Source organism: Ctenocephalides felis, unplaced genomic scaffold, assembly GCF_003426905.1.
Source record: "Ctenocephalides felis isolate EL2017-DRISC unplaced genomic scaffold, ASM342690v1 CF-g0.4_SCAFFOLD_01886, whole genome shotgun sequence".
Taxonomy (NCBI): Eukaryota; Metazoa; Arthropoda; class Insecta; order Siphonaptera; family Pulicidae; genus Ctenocephalides; species Ctenocephalides felis.
In genome coordinates, this window is record NW_020538040.1 from 100,043,138 (window position 1) to 100,060,811 (window position 17,674).

Here is a 17,674-nt window from a genome sequence, read left to right on the forward strand (position 1 = left end):
GATTCAAAAAACATTTCACTTGTGATAACAAAATAAAAGAAATAGTTAAAATTTAGAGAAGGCAGGTTCAGCAGTTTCGGAGATCCAATAGAAAAGGCCTAAAAATCCCATTTGTATGTCAAAATTGATCATTAGGCATATGCACATCAAATTATTAGATATTTTATAGAAACTTTAATAAGTGCAAATTTTGTCTACATTTTCATGGGTTCTGACTAAGTTCTTAGATGCAGTGCGATCGCTTAAAAAGAATTAAAAATTTTCATTAAATTTTAAAGCTTTTAAACATTTTAAATTACGGTAAGTTCTAACTATTGGTCTTAAGTCACGATGCCATGCACCACTAGTTATATTTTAACCCTTTCCACTCGCAAATTGCAAGATCTATATCTATTTTGTGGCATCCGAGTGGAAAGGGTTAAAATCAAACTCCTTAAATATTGGTTGTGTAAAATTGATATTTACTGTTTTCTAGATTTTTTATTCAATTTTACATCTAATTGTTAAGTACATATCTGTATCTGTCGTCGCTATGCGAACGGTAGTCCCGACGCTGATATTATGAAATATGAATGAAACGATGATCTGTCCCTCATTTCACCGCGTCGAGATTTTTTATTGCGGCGTCGTGCGCGCGTTGGGCGTTGCATAACATCACATTCGTGTGCGTCCTTAGATCATTCAAGATGTGTATGACTTTTGACTTCAGGTAAAAATAATGTCATGTTATAATACTGACACCGGCTGCCGAAATACGCGCGCAATTAAGCGACGTGTTTTGGGTAGTGCCGATATGCTGTTATAATGTACGTTACATCAACTAAATTAACTAACCACATACTCAAAGTTATTGTATTTCTGTTTTTTTGTAAAGACAGATTGTAATATAATAAAGAGAAACAAATAAGTAAAAAAAATATATACTGCTAAATTTTTAGACACTAAAGAAATAACAGTTTATATCATAACGAAATTATACGATGTATATTATTTAGGTTCATCCTTCATATTTTTTACACACAAAGCCTTTTCTTTTATTTATCGTCAAACCTTTATATGTACATTTCAGACTAATAAGTTTATAAATAAAATAATACACCAGCTATAAAAGTGAGACCCAAAGCAGTATGAATAAATATAATACTCGTGCAGTAGTAATATTACGCATTCACATAGTACATTCCAAATTGTACCTAGAAGTAGTAGACTTTATGGCCTTGTTGTGGGGCCTGGTAAGTACATTTCTCAATTTACTGATATAAGACATAATAATAAAACAAATAGTTGGCCTTTTTGCATTATTGGCACTAGCAAGAGTTCCGCATTAAAAATGTAACTTCTAATAATCGGGAAGATTTTTATTTTTATGGTCTTATAAGACCATACGATCATATACGATCTATCAAATTAACTAGTGGTGTATGGCATCGTGCCTTAAGGCAAATTGCTGGAACTTCCCGTACCGTACCAAAATGTTCGAGGAATATTCAATATTTTCAAATAGATCATTATAAATACTGTAACATTGTCTAATATTTATAAGAATTATATAAACTGAATCACAAAGTCAAAAATATGTATTTAAAGTACATAAGTGAGCTTTAAAACTTTAGCCAAAATTAAAATAGAAATCTGAATTATTTTCGATATACAAAAAAAAATTAAAAAAAAATCAAAATGAATTTTTTTTTTTCAAAAGCAATTGTTTTGTCAATACAAGCAGGAATTTTTTTGAATCATACTATTCGGATGCTTATTTCTTTCAAAAACTACGATTTTTTATACATTTAGCTCTGTATGTTCAAAATGGCTGGGCCTGTCCCTGCCAAAAACTAATAACCACTTCTCCCAATCATTCAAATCGGATGCTCCGTTCTCTCAAAATCTCGATTTTTATTTTCTGCACTTTCTTCTCTTTACCTCCGAAACGGTTGGACCTGCCTTTGCCAAAAACTAATCAGCACATATCCCTATCAATAGAAATCGAATGTTTTTTTAACCATTCTGGAAGTTAAAAGGCGTGATTATTTGATAGCCAGAAACTTAACACTTTTAATTTAAAGTAATCAAGACTAGGTAATAATAAGACAGAAACAAACAAATGGTAGTGTTTTTTATTATAGTATGTAACATATGTAGTTAAAATTATTAAAAGTAGTCATGACACTATTTTGCGACAAAAGTTACGATTACACTGACTGTGAGGATTGAATTCACAATAATCAGATAGGAGGACAGAAAGTCCCAAATGCTAATGATCACACCACGAAACACCACTTCCAAAAAAGTGTCATTGATAATGTTACATCTATTTTAATATTTATCTTTTCGAGTTAAACAACTGTCATAATAATTACGCGCTACGTACAAAATTAATATGTATATCAAATACATGCGTGTATAAGAGTATACGACATAAATTCCACATATCACCATTACAACTTTATGTTTTCCTAAAAAGAATATTTCTTATAGTATGTAAATAGAATACACAATTATGTATCGCAGATTAAGTGTTAATTAAAACAGTTTTAGAGAGAAAAAGATTAAACTATCTTCATGGGCAAAAGAAATTTTGCAGTAATCAGCAGTGGTTCTATTTGTGATTACAAATTAATTATCGCTAGATATAGTAAGTTCAGGTTGTTCAGTCAACATAAAAATAAAAAAAAATTCTCTATAGCATTAGCTACATAACTAATAATATTGCGCGTTTGTTTTTTATTTGCAAATAATCATTCATGCTCACTATCCTTATACTTGGAATGATATTGAAAATTAAATTATTTTATAAATTATAGATATAAATTATAAATTATAAATACTTAAAACCTAATTTCATGTATAGTCTCATACTAAAAATACTAATAAATATTCGGACGTGGACTAGAGCAAACTAGTCGCGGGTTCACTGGTTCGATTCCCGCCAAGACCAAAACCCGACTTTGATGTCAAATTTCTACATCAGGCATTTTCGATGTCAAATTTTCACTTGAGGTTATAGATCTCAAATATGATCTCAAGTGAACACCACGTCTTGTGGATATAGCTGCTTATAAAATCATAAAATATCAACAAATACTTCGAGTATAGTTAATTAGTCACAACTCGATTGGACAACTACTGAGTTGCTATCCATTCGAAAAGCCACATAATGGAGTCAAAACAATGATTGAATGTCCTAGTATGAAAGTTAAACGAAAATGTATGGTCTAAATAGCACATTAAATAACAACCGACTTTATGCCGACTAATCAAAACACTATACATAAGGTCAAGCAATAATCGCTGATGTTACAATGTTGCAACTAATAAATTCAAATACGCATTTCTGCAATGCTGTTGTGGGTAACCGTATGGCACCGTGATTACAAAACTCACAAAACTACAAAGATATATAATATTTAGACGCCAAAATAATGATATGCTTCGTGGTATTCTGCGCAATGCGTGGCCTATCTTTATATCATCTTTAATGTTTATTATCTATTGTATGAATTTCGGCTAAGAAATAAAATAAAAACACGCGGTTGTATCAAAATGCATGGAGTAAAATCAGCACAAGTTAAGCATTCTGTGTACCGTTTTTTAAAAAGCAGTATTTACAGTAAAGTTCCAATGCCAAGAAAAACTAGTGATTGAGAATATTAGTAGAATGATCCAACTACTTTCAAAAAACTCAAATATAATTACGTATGTAAATGTATCAAATATGATATATTAATTAACTAAAATATATTACACATCACGTTTATTTTTTATTTTTAATGTATAATTATAATTGCTATTTCTATTTTAAATGATCATTAACGATAAACAAGCCTATTATTAGGTATAACAATTATAATCCCGCATGGGACCGAACATGGTATTCAAGAACTAGGACTTTCATATGTGTTTAATTTATAATAGCGAGTTAAGTAAAAAAATTCAAAAATAATATAACGTTTGTTGATAACGAGAAACATTTCGAGATTCAAAAATAATTTTATTCAAATTTTTAATTAATGAAAATAATGTTTAAAACACTAATTTCAGTCCTTTCAATAATGTAGAGGTTGAGCTGTATTTCCACAGAACAGCATTGCACTAAAATTTAATTAATATATAAAATGATGATTTAAAAATGGTAATATATATCATCAATTAATAAATATTAATATAAATTGGTACATTTGTATAATATTAAATAATTCTGCCAAACATTGATTAATGTAATAGATATAATTTTATCACGTCATATATTAGTTGGAATAGTATATAACTTCTATATTATGATCGGTGATTGAAACAATATTTTTGATTTTCCATTTCGTGTTCGATGTAATGATAAACAACTTTCAATCGAATCTGAATCCAAATCTTCTTGGACGAGTAGGATTTTATCACGAAGAGAATGTTAACATTAGAATTAGCCCATTTGCATCGAACTTTGCGTCATTTCAGCGAAAATACAACCTATTTTTTTACAGAAGTCTAGTGTTAACGGTTCCATGGTGTAATGGTTAGCACTCTGGACTTTGAATCCAGCGATCCGAGTTCAAATCTCGGTGGAACCTGAAGTATTTTATCATCATAAATCGTAAAAAATAATCATAAAATTAAGTATGTAAGAATTAACACGGTGAAACCAGAAATTGTAAATGTGTTTTACAATTAATGTCGTGAATCATTGAAGTCGCAATTGAAATGCTGAAAGTACACATTCAACGGTTCCATGGTGTAATGGTTAGCACTCTGGACTTTGAATCCAGCGATCCGAGTTCAAATCTCGGTGGAACCTGTGTTATTTTATCACCAAATTTTTTAGAAAGTGCACACTAAAAATAGGCTTGGGTCAACAACGTAAGCAAAATTACAAATCTTCTGTTCCATTGTTCTATATCTTAAAAACTTCCGCGAAAGCATTTACAAGTCAGTAACACCATAAATTGTGCATACATTATGTATGATACATACTTAATGCCATCAGTTGTTGCATGTGCCTAATAAGTCATTAGAAAAGCTGGACTTTGAATCCAGCTATCCGAGTTCAAATCTCGGTGAAACCTGTACGTTTTACTTATTTCTCATTACTTTGATTTATAAATGCTTTCACATTTACTAACTTCATTGTGATCCCAAGAACCACCAGACCGAAGTGAGAACCAACCAGAAATTATCATCAACTATTATTATTTATTTATCATCATTAATATTTATGCGTCCCCAGTTTTCAAATACATAAGTCGCCCACAATTGCCGAGAAAATTTACTAGTTTAGGAAAAACTTTTCATTGCATTGATAGTATTATGGGTGTGTTATGTTGGTTTATCATACCTTTTGCAAACAGGACGACAATTCATTTTAAAACTATATCGCATAAATCAAGCAGTAAATTTCAGCAGAAGAAAGCTGCGCGCGAGACTCATGGGCGGTTTTATATAACACGAAATGCAATAAAAGGTTCTATACAACTTTATTGCCCGCGTACTGTTGTGCAGAGGAAATCACTCTACCTACTATATAATATTACTTACTACTATCAGCGTCGACAGTGACGAATCTATTAATAAAAATAATTTACGTTTTAAACTAGCTGTAAGTGGAAATCTGTCTTAAGGCAATTAGGGCATCGTGCCTTAAGGCAAATTGCTGGAACTTCCCGTACCGCAATTCAAAATTCGAGTAATTAAAAATAATCAATAATAATAATCAATAAAAGTTGATCAATGATTTGAAACTTTTAATAAAATTTCGAACCATATTAAATCATTCTATCTTAAATCATTCATTTTGAAATATTTTGGAAATTCTGAACTTTTTTTCAAAGCAATCGTACTGTTTTAACTGCATAAAGACGAAATATCAAAGCGCGTAAGCGCCGCGTCGCCGTCTGACGCGTAAACATTGGTACGGAACCCAGAGAAATGTAAAAAAAATATACTTATTGTTAAAATCTCTATAAAATATCTGATAATTTGATGTGCATATGTCTAATGATCATTTTTAACCGCCGAATGGCATTTTTTATTTACTTTTCTCATTAGATCTCCGAAACCGCTAGACCTGCCTTCATCTTGTCAATACAAGTGAAATGTTTTTTGAATTATTAAAATCGGTCGCTCCGTTCTCTTAAAAACTGAGGTACCTTTTGGCTAGACCTGCCTCCGCCAAAAACACAGCACGTCTCTTTTTCAATACGAATTGAATGTTTTTTAATGAACGCACACACACACATACATCCATTTTTTCTAAGGTATGCCAAAATGTTCAGAAACCTTTAAAACGTCGAGAAATGCAAAAATTTTCATTTTCGATTTTTTTGCGATTATTATAACTTGCCCTACGGAAAGTTAATAATGCGTATGTTATTACAATATTAAGTTGAATATTTCGCAAACATATTATTTTTGAAATATAAAAATGCCAATTATTAAATCGTATTTTATATTTCAAATATAATCAAGAAACAAATAAAATGTTAAAAGTTCAAACATATTTTAAGCAATTGTTTAACTCCTTTGAATATACGAATATTTTTTTCAATATTTTTTTTTTTTTTATACTTTATTTAATAGCAATCAGAATTTACAAAATTCTATGAGCTATTATGCTTATGTTTAAACACACTCACACAGTAAACATACTCACACACAGTCATACACACACCCATAATAAATTGGCTGAATTTTAAAAGTTTCAATAGCTGCCACTCCATCGAGTGGTCAGCTAATCTGGCTGAATTTTTTTCAATATGAAGTAGAGTCCATTCACAGATGCAACTATAAGAGCAATACGGATGTTAAACTATGCCCGCACAACATAAAAAACAATAATGCTCTTCAAACCAGTTGTTGGTTACTTAGAATATTCAACTCGATCATGATGACTTCAAATGTACAATGTTACTAATGAACTTTTGTAAATACCAACAGTTTGAAGATAGCAGAACTCTTGCATCTGATGGAAGAAATTATATAACTGCTGTGAAATTACTTATTACTGGTTTTGATTCCTTAGCTTAAAAGCCTAGGATATATTAGAATATATTTGTATCTTTTCGAATCGCTAAAAATAATTGATTTTTGGAACTATCAAGAAAAAATATAATTCATAGTAAATGTAATATTTCACTTTTATATTGATTTGCAATATTTTGATGACGTTGTATTCAAATTATCATGTTAAGCAAATCAAACCTAAATCATAAATAGATGTATTTCGAAGTTTTCAGAAACATTAAAAAACAGTCAATGCACCATTTTCTTTTATAAACTGTAAAATTTATACAATTTTAATATTTTGAATATAAGATGTGATTTTCAATATTGCCTATAAACTATAACCTAAATTGAATACGAATGGACACGGTAAACAAACCAAATTTAAAATCGGTTCGGTAGTTCAGGTGTTTATCGCAAACCAACATCATGACACGAACTTCATACATATGACATAAACTTTATATAAAACTAGTGGGGTGTATGGCATCGTGCCTTAAGGCAAATTGCTGGAACTTCCCGTACCGTAACGAAATGATCGAGGAATATTAAATGTTTTCAAATAGATTATCTATAATATAAAAATGAATAGCAAAATGTGTTGGTAAGCGCATAACTCAACAACGCCTGGACCAATTTGGTCAATTATTTTTTTTAAATGTTCATTGATGTCCCAGGATGGTTCTTACGACGAGAAAAAAAAACGAATAATTGCCGGGAAAAGCCTAAAAACAACCCCTTTCTTTTCCACATACAAACGTTTTCTAACTAAAACGTAGAATCAATTTGAGTTTTAGTTGTTTTATAATGCGTAAATAAGTAAGGTGAATTAGAGAATTTATAAAGGTAAACTGGTGGACGGGTAAAATGGTAGAGAGGAAAACTGGTAGATAGGCGAATATGTAGAATGGAATGACAGGTTAATTTGTAGGCCGGTAAAATGGTAGATTGATAAACGGGTTCATAAGTAAATTAGTAGACAAATTGTTGAATAGGTAAATTGTTGAATAGGTAAATTGTTGAATAGGTAAATTATTGAACAGATAATAGTAACGTTAAACTAAATGTAACAAATACATATCTTTGTTCAACTTTTTAATTTAAACTAAATCACGGCAAAGCGTGAACGGGTACAGCTAATTATAAATATTGTAAAATTGTGTAATATTCATAAGAATTAAATAAACTGAATTGCAAAGTTGAAATTATTTGTTTAAAGTATATTAAAACTTTAGTCAGAATTGAAAATAAAATCTGAATTATTTTCGATATACAAAAATTTTTTTTTCTAAATCAATTATTTTGTTAAAACAAGCAGAAAGTTCTTTGAATCATTCAAATCGGTCGCTTCGTTCTCTCAAAAACTGCGATTTTTTGCACATTTAGCTCTGTATCTCCGAAACCGTTGGACCTGCTTTTGCCAAAAACTAATCACCACTTCTCCGAATCATTCCGAATATTTTTTAGATCATTCAAATCGGATGCTCCGTTCTCTCAAAAACTTAATTTCTATTTTCTGCACTCTTTGCTCCGTATCTCCGAAACGGCTAGACCTGCCTTTGCCAAAAACTAATCAGCACATCTTCCAATCAATAGGAATCGTATGTTTTTTGAACCATTCAAATCGGTTGATCCGTGCACCCGAAAACGTGGACGAAAAATTGTATTCATACATACATACACACACACACACTCACATCCATTTTTCTTGAGGTATGCCAAAATGTTCAGAAACCATCAAAACGTCGAGAAATGCAAAAATTTTTCAATTTCGATTTTTGGACGATGTTAAAAATATGAAGTAAAATTTTTTCCTTTTCCGAATGATTGTATAATTGTAAGGTATCTTTATCCTACAAAACATAGGAGAACAATCTACAAAATCAGTTATAATTTTTACAATTATTTTCAATGACATTCTACCGTTCAACTATTATAGTATCCAACATCAGATATCGGGCGTGCACACTTAATATCATAAAACGTTCCAAGTCAAATGCTTAAGATGTCGTAAAAGACGGTTCCATGGTGTAATGGTTAGCACTCTGGACTTTGAATCCAGCGATCCGAGTTCAAATCTCGGTGGAACCTCTATTATTTTATCACCATAATTTTTAGAAAGTAAACACTACAATAGTCATAGGTCAACAACGTCAGCAAAATTAAAAATCTTCTCTTACATAATCCTGCACCGTAAGGACTTCGGCGTAAGCATTTACAAGTCAGTAACACCAGAAATTGTATATACAAACTTAATGTGCTTAACGACAAATATTGCGGTTCCATGGTGTAATGGTTAGCACTCTGGACTTTGAATCCAGCGATCCGAGTTCAAATCTCGGTGGAACCTGAAGTATTTTATCACCATAATCCGTAAAAGGTAATCATAAAATTAGGCATATGTATATGAATTAACACGGTAAGCAAGATCATGAAGTTTTTGTTTTCATAATCCAACGCCGGAAGAAGCCCCCCAATAACTAAATTAAAATGCGTTTCCACGTCAGTGAAACTAGAATTGTAAATGTATTTCATTAATATCGTAATTCATTAAAGTCGCAATTGAAATGCTAAAAATTCACAAACAACGGTTCCATGGTGTAATGGTTAGCACTCTGGACTTTGAATCCAGCGATCCGAGTTCAAATCTCGGTGGAACCTGTGCTGTTTTACCACCACAATTTTTAGAAACTGAACACTAAAATTAGTCATGGGTCAACAACGTAAGCAATATTACAAATCTTCTGTTCCATTATCCTACATCCTAAGAACTTCCGCATAAGCATTTACAAGTCAGTAACACTATAAATTGAGCAATTATTGCATGCGCTTAATAAGTCATTAGAAAGGCTGGACTTTGAATCCAGCGATCCGAATTCAAATTTCGGTGGCACCTAAAGTATTTTATCACCATCATTTGCAAATAGAATACATACCATTGATATGAGTTACACCGTAAGCAACATCTTTATTCTTCCTGTCACTGAATGTGATTTTTATCATCTTTTATATTTAAAAGTCAATAATACCCAAATCGTGAATCATTACGGGCAAAATTGAAATGCTTAAAATGTTATAAACAATTTCAAGGTTTAATGGTTAGCATTACGGATTTTGAGTACAGCCACTTGCATTTAAATATAAATATAAAATGATATGCAGAATCTTTTTTCATTCATAAAAGATGTAAATGTATTTTATAGTAAGTTACATAATATGTTCCAGATATCTGGTGGTTGTAGCGATTCTATAATACAAATAATTCAAGATAAACACTAGGGAAACTAAGATACTGAGTAAGTAAGGCGGGTGACATTACTGCTTTTCAGCCTGACTTGTGAATAATGAATCGCGCAATTAAAGCTACAAACTCTCACTCGCAAATACATTTGTTTTGCAATATGCACAACATCCTGATGTCTGAAACTTTAGTGTTCCATTACGAGGCAGAACTGAGAAAGCATCTCCCATAAGATTGAAGAGAGATAGTAGAAAGTTTATTTTAAGTATTACAATAAATAAATAACATACATTAATTTACTGAAAAGTAAAAGCAATCATAAATATTTTTTGTAGTTGTGTATAAAAATAATTATAATAAATACTACTGAAAATAATCACAATAATAATTGTCACATGCAAATTATATTAAAATGTGCAGGTTCCACCGAGATTTGAACTCGGATCGCTGGATTCAAAGTCCAGAGTGCTAACCATTACACCATGGAACCGTTGAATATGAATTTTCAGCATTTCAATTGCGACTTTAATGATTCACGACATTAATTAATTATAAAACATCATTACAATTTCTGGTTTCACTGACGTGGGACCGTATTTTAATTTAGTGATTAAAGAGTTTTGCTTACGGCGTTGGATTATGGAACGAAAAATTTATGATTTTGTCTTACCGTGTTAATTCATACATACGTAATTTTTATTACGATTGATTTATTACGATTTATGATGATAAAATACTTCAGGTTCCACCGAGATTTGAACTCGGATCGCTGGATTCAAAGTCCAGAGTGCTAACCATTACACCATGGAACCACACGATTAGCGTGCTGGGCCAAATCAGCAAAATTATCATAATTAATTGACATGAAAACAACATTTTTAATTAGTAATCAATCATATACCGACATAAGAATTTGAAAAATAATAAAAGTATACAGTAAAACTAATTTCATTTCTAGCGGCAATTCTCTAGCTACGCTAATAATAAATTTTGGCTGGTGTCCAAACGATACGTAAAGTATGTTATTTTTTGTATTGTAAAAAATATAAAAGCACAGAACTATAAAAACCATGTTCAGAATAAATAGCTAAACAAATGTGTATAGTGAATATATTGTTATTATATTAAAAAATGCGTTCAAACAATATTATTGCTATATATTCAAACTGCAAATTTTTATTGTATCAAAATGAATGTTGTGTGGTTCCATGGTGTAATGGTTAGCACTCTGGACTTTGAATCCAGCGATCCGAGTTCAAATCTCGGTGGAACCTTAATGTTAATTTTTTTTTTGAAAAAAATCTTTGCGTTGAACGGCGAAACTATGTACATCTTTCAATATTTTAGTACTAGCAAACCCGACGAACTCCGTTTCGCCACTAGATGGTTTCGTGAGAAAGATGAAGAATTTTTTTGTTTGTTTATATTTGAAAAGGAAAAATTTGATTTTATTACACAACAGTAATGAATTTGTGTCGATTACAAAAATGAAGTATTTTTTAGTTAAACTTCCCTAAGTAAATGAAAGTGAATCCGCAAATTAACCGTTTCGAATTTTGAAGTGCTCTTTGGTAAACCACATTTTTTGTTTTTTGGTCTGACGTTAACACAAACAAAGCGGATGGTTTTCCAACTCGAGAACAGGCAACGTAAAACTGCCCATGTGAAACTAACAATGATTTTCTAAATAATCTATTTGAAATTTATTCCGCAAACACTAACCTATTGGCTTTGCGAACGCAAGGCGAACTGGAAATTGCAATCGTTTGAAGTCAAACGGAAGACCAGTCGGGATCATTGGTATGTCACCAAATCGCCAGCAATTTTTGATTGAATGGTGAAATTCAGTGCGTGTACATCATTCTTTGCGGCAAGAATTGCTCGTTGACTTAACCAAGCATAATTCTGATAATTCTCACTAATGTCATTACTCGAATTTTTAATTACGGTGCGTGAAGTTCCAGCAATTTGCATTAAGGCACGATGCCATGCACCACTAATTTTCTTAGCTATAAACCTCGAGACCTTTCCAACGAATGCAAAATTGTCGAAATCGGTGCGTTCTGGAGTTATATCGTCAAGAAGAAAAACCCGACTTATTTTTATATATATATGTAGATTATTTTGTGTATATCAATTGGTTTTAATTTTTTTATAGATAGAGAATAATTATAAATACAGTCATATCGAACCTCATACTTATTCTATAAAATAATTTTTGTAGCAAATCAAATAACGCATTTTACGAAGTGATATCACAAACGCGAATCGCGCGGCCCTATTTGACCAATTCTTTGCATTTGATTTTTGTGTGAAGGTTCCTCCGCATTTGGCACGTACGTTGGATGTTGACATCCGATGCATATTTAACGCGCTTTTAGTATCGGGACATCGAACATAGGCATGGGGTGAGGTTGGGTGAGGTTAGCGTGGAACACCCTGACCGCTAGCAGGGCACTCTACAAGTAGGGCTGAAAGAAGTTCAGCCAGAAGCGCATTTAGGATCTGCTCTTGGTTAACATAAGTGCATATTATCACACTTGTAATAAACTGTAATTATTAGGGTAACGTTTATTGTAAGCCAACTAATTACTCACAATCAATATTATGCAATGTTATCATGCTAACATCTATAATTACTTCATTATATATTGATGAAAAAGTATATCATCACATAAAATAGGTGCAACAAATGTGGGATTAATTCTTTTTGAAATAAATTCGAATATTGAGTTTACGTTCGTTCAGTATACAATAGCAGCATCGATATTTTATTAAAACTCTCAAATTCAAAGTTTTCACTTTGCGACCCGTGTCAATCCTACAAATACCCACAAAACAGTGAACATGCCCGAGTGTCAAACTTGTGACCTGTGAAATTGTGCTTTGGAAAGGTGTGCACAAATAGAACAGCATTAGCGAATTTGCGCTCACAATGCAGCACGTGCTGACGAATGCGTCTCTATGGCGGAACAGAACAAAAAATCACACGCAATTTAACAGATTTTTTGCTCATGTTAAATTATTGACTAATAAAATAATACTAAATCGACAAAGATAATAATCGATACGCATACAAAAATAATAGGAGACGATAATGTTAGACATATTGCTAAAACTTTTCCAATAACAATTCAAACTTTATTCAATGTACAACAATTAACATTGTAAGTAAGGCTTTGAATCTTCATTATGTAAAAACAATCTGTTGCTAAATGTCGGTAGCTTTGTCTACTTGGTTAATGATGATTTGATCAATTCAATACGGAAAGAAATATTTGAGGTATATTTCGTTGGTTTATAGCGCAATTTTTTTTGTCATATAAAAGACTACAAAAAATAAGAAAACAATATAATTTGATTATTTAAAGAATATTTGTACAAAAAGAAAGAATTGCTCATGAATTGGATATTTATTTATCTTAAAGATATAAAGTGCAATTACTATCAAGATAAGGTAAATTGCCTGACTTCCTGATGTATAACAAATAACTAAATTTTTGGTAAAACTTCTTTTCTTTAAAAAATTTTGGTTTGTTTCTAAAACTTTGTAGTATAATATTTTTTTTAATCAAAATCATTTGATTTAGTTATAAATTCATAAATTACAATTTTTTGTATGTACGATACAGAACGCAAAGCCTGATATTTTCTTGTGTTATATAAAAAACCAATATTGACTTTATAAATCTACAACTAAAAATACGATTTTTTTTCTCAAGTAGCTAAATTGTATAACATATTTAAAGTAATCAACGTATTTTCAAGAACATCGCAAATTTTCATTTATTGGCACGCAATTTTGTAAATAAAATGTATGAATAAAATAATTTTTTTTGTAAATCTTAATAGTCTGTTTGTTTATTGCATGCATGCATCAAACACAAGTTTTTGGATCCAAAATAATAATGTATCTCCGAAATCGTTTAATCTGCTATTACAAAAAAACTTTCTCTTAATCTATGCAAATTGGTTATATACAATATTAATAAATATTTTTGTAATTTTGCTATAAAAATGTCTATAACTAACTTGAATATTTTTTAGCACTTACCCGATAAAAAGCTGTCCACGCTGTCTTCCATCTTGTTGTCGATAGATGGTGTATGTGATTTCTCATCTTGCGAATTTTCATTGGCCGTTTGTTCACTCGTATCTAAAATTAAATATATTTTAGATCATGCTATTTTTACTTTGGGATAATTATAACTAGTCAAAGTTTAATATAAAGATAAGAAACATTGACGCTCTTTTGTTAAATATGACGTCTTTCTAATACAAAAATTCTTATCAGTTCTCATCGTTGACTAATGAATGTACAGTAGGGGAATTACTATAAGAAAATAGATCAACTTGTCTATACAGTATGAGAAATATTATTAAAATATTTTTTTATTAATTATATATTATAAATATATTTAATTATTAATATATGTTATATTATATTATATTATCAAACATTATTTGATTGCAACAATATTATAAGCATCACTCGGTTTAATTTTACACATATTCCTTAAATATTCCACCAGATGATGCAGACTCTACTGTATGCCAAGATAGTCTCCCTTGAGACATGAGCTTGGTCATCGGGGATAACCGACCGGCGCCTCTTTAGAAAGGACAGAACAATCGTACGAACCCAAGATCTTACGATTCCACGATCCGAACTCCGGCGGGTTGCTCTCAGCGCGGCGCTAAATTTCCCCGGAGCCAGCGCCCGTCCATCGCGCCGTCCGACGTAAAGAAGCGCCACGAAGAGAGAACACGGGGGAACACAAAACGTGGCCCTACGCGGATATTCATTAAGATTACGCGATGCATAATGAAAAGATAGGAACCCAGTTTTGTATGTAGCATGATGTATATGTATATATATACATATATAAATGTCTAGACAAATGATGAAAGAATTTAAAATGGACTAGGGAATATGTTACAATACATGAATTAGATGAATAAGCAAAAAGAATATTTAAATTTTAACAGTTTTCATTATCCAGATTGTGAACTGGACTACACACACATTATATATAATGCTTATGTAATATACATATATATATATATATATATATATATATACACCTAAGTCTCTTTTTAGGTCTTTTTGTACACGGTTTTGATATAACACGGTTTGAAAATTGAATATTTTTAATTTTTTTACACGATTTTATTCCATTTAGCACGATTTGAAATTTTATGTACTTAAATTTATTTGTCAAATTTAATTTTTGCGATGTATGTTCATATCACAAAAAAGTACTTATGAAAGAAAAAAGTCTGAAACCATCGATAGTATCGATAGTTTGCGAACACTAGCTTAAAGATTTAAGTGAATTCCCCTTTAGCGCGTACAAACAATTTTTACTGGTCAAAGCAAATGTGAATAGCACTAATTTAGGGGAATTAATATTAAAATAAACATGAATTATTGTTCTTGAAAATTCTTGTTTATCACTAATTTTAATAGGTTTTAGAGAGTAGGACAAATCACCCATTTTTGTATAAGATCAATGTCTTTTTTTACACGGCTTCTTATGGAACCAATCTCCGTGTAAAAACAGACTTAGGTGTATATATATTTTGTATGATTCTGAATTTGATGTTGACATATGTATTAACAAAGTCTAATAATCGGGCATAACATCAATAAAAAACATGAATTTCTTTCAAAAATTTATTTTAAATCCATACGTTTTAAAAATTTAAAATTTTAATAATCCATGGTATTAGGATATCTTAATACCATGGATTATTAAAATTTTCCAATTTAACACAAAGATCAACTAATTTTTCCACTGAATGAAGGCTAGGATTATAGCCGAAACGTATGGATTTAAAATAAATTTTTGAAAGAAATTCATGTTTTTTATTGATGTTATGCCTGATTATTAGACTTTGTTAATATATATATATATATATATATATATATATATATATATATATATATAAATTTCGTGTCACGTTATTTGACCGCTATGGACGCCTAAACTTCTGAACCAATTTTATATTCAAATAATATATAACTGTAACAAATGTAGCTGAATGTACTTTGTATAGCTTGCTATGAATAATAAATCAAAAACAATATATTCAATTAATAAATATTATAAATAAATTTTAAATTTATAAAATTTATAAAAAAATACAATATTATATGCTAAAACGTGTAAAATTACGATCATACAAAATACCAGCAAATTTAAAGGTATAAAAATAATAGTATGAAGAAGAAATAATAATAATGTATTTAATTTTTTATAATTATAATAAGAATTCTTTAAAAAAGTTTATGAAATGTATTAAACATAATTGATTATTAATTACATTACAAAATACATTACCTATAAAGCATTCATAAAGATATATAATATATATATATTATATATATACGTATATATGTATATATATATATATATATATATATATATATATATGGATATGAATGGTGATAAATATGTTGATAAAACAAAAAAAAATTAACAGGCATCCATCCAAGATAATAAATAGAAAGAAAACTAAGATGTTTCTTAAAATAAATTTAATAGATCCATACGTTTCGAGTTTGAATTTGACTCTTTTTCAGTAGGAACAAAACACACACAAGTAATTAATACACTAAAAGTATAGTATATATATATATACATATATATATATATATATATATATATATATATATATAAATATACATCCAAAATATTATTTACGTTGATTTGGAGATAAAATGAATATCAAAGTTGTTTGTTTTATAGTTGAATGTACTGAATGGGCGAGTGGGTTGATGAGTAGCAAGGAATGGGTTTTGTGGCAGTAAAACCGGCGTGGAATCCCATGAGATTTCCGACGCTGGGGGTACAGGACCTTTGAAAGCGTTCTGTTGCATATTGTACTTGTCAAAAATATTATACATAATTATTATATACACAAAAAAAAAATTAGAAGAAGATGTTATTCATATGTATGAGAGCAAAAGTAATAGTTCCAATGGTCTTGAACAACTAAAACAATTTTATTACTATTTAGGTTTATTTGATAATATTTCGATAGTTTTTTAATAAATGAATTAAAAAAAAAACAATTCGAAAAAAGACAAAATGATTGAAAAAAAATAGTATATAGTATAAAAATTAAAAATGTTGTCAGTGCTTAGCCACTGACCACATTTTTAATTTTTATACCATATACTATTTTTTTCAATCATTTTGTCTTTTTTCGAATTGTTTTTTTTAATTAATTTATTAAATTTATTTATCTATAGCATAGGCTATTTAAAATATTATTTAAATGTATATAATATCTGTTAATTATTCTCACAAAAGTTTTAGATGAGCTGTAAGATAAACTAGTTGAAAGTGACATTTTGCCTTAAGGCAAGTTGCATAAGCTTACTTATGAAGTTGCATGTGTAATAATTGACTAAATCAACCGAAATTAAGATAAAATATTCAA

The 17,674-nt window shown here is 30.1% G+C and overlaps 1 protein-coding gene and 8 non-coding genes across 9 annotated transcripts in view; 6 read left to right on the forward strand and 3 right to left on the reverse strand.

Annotated features, from left to right (window-relative positions):
* The window catches only part of LOC113375587 (zinc finger protein 423 homolog), a 257,505-nt gene that overhangs the window by 172,649 nt on the left and 67,182 nt on the right, over positions 1-17,674 (reverse strand). Inside the window, exon 3 of the mRNA XM_026615519.1 lies at positions 14,280-14,381. Coding sequence (XP_026471304.1) covers positions 14,280-14,381 — 102 coding nt within the window. The remainder of the gene's footprint in view (positions 1-14,279; positions 14,382-17,674) is intronic.
* Trnaq-uug lies at positions 4,488-4,559 on the forward strand. Its single transcript has one exon. It is a non-coding gene; the product is annotated as a tRNA-Gln (tRNA).
* Trnaq-uug lies at positions 4,712-4,783 on the forward strand. Its single transcript has one exon. It is a non-coding gene; the product is annotated as a tRNA-Gln (tRNA).
* On the forward strand, positions 9,004-9,075 carry Trnaq-uug. Its single transcript has one exon. It is a non-coding gene; the product is annotated as a tRNA-Gln (tRNA).
* Trnaq-uug lies at positions 9,263-9,334 on the forward strand. The gene has a single exon. It is a non-coding gene; the product is annotated as a tRNA-Gln (tRNA).
* Trnaq-uug lies at positions 9,574-9,645 on the forward strand. The gene has a single exon. It is a non-coding gene; the product is annotated as a tRNA-Gln (tRNA).
* Trnaq-uug lies at positions 10,644-10,715 on the reverse strand. The gene has a single exon. It is a non-coding gene; the product is annotated as a tRNA-Gln (tRNA).
* On the reverse strand, positions 10,966-11,037 carry Trnaq-uug. The gene has a single exon. It is a non-coding gene; the product is annotated as a tRNA-Gln (tRNA).
* Trnaq-uug lies at positions 11,428-11,499 on the forward strand. Its single transcript has one exon. It is a non-coding gene; the product is annotated as a tRNA-Gln (tRNA).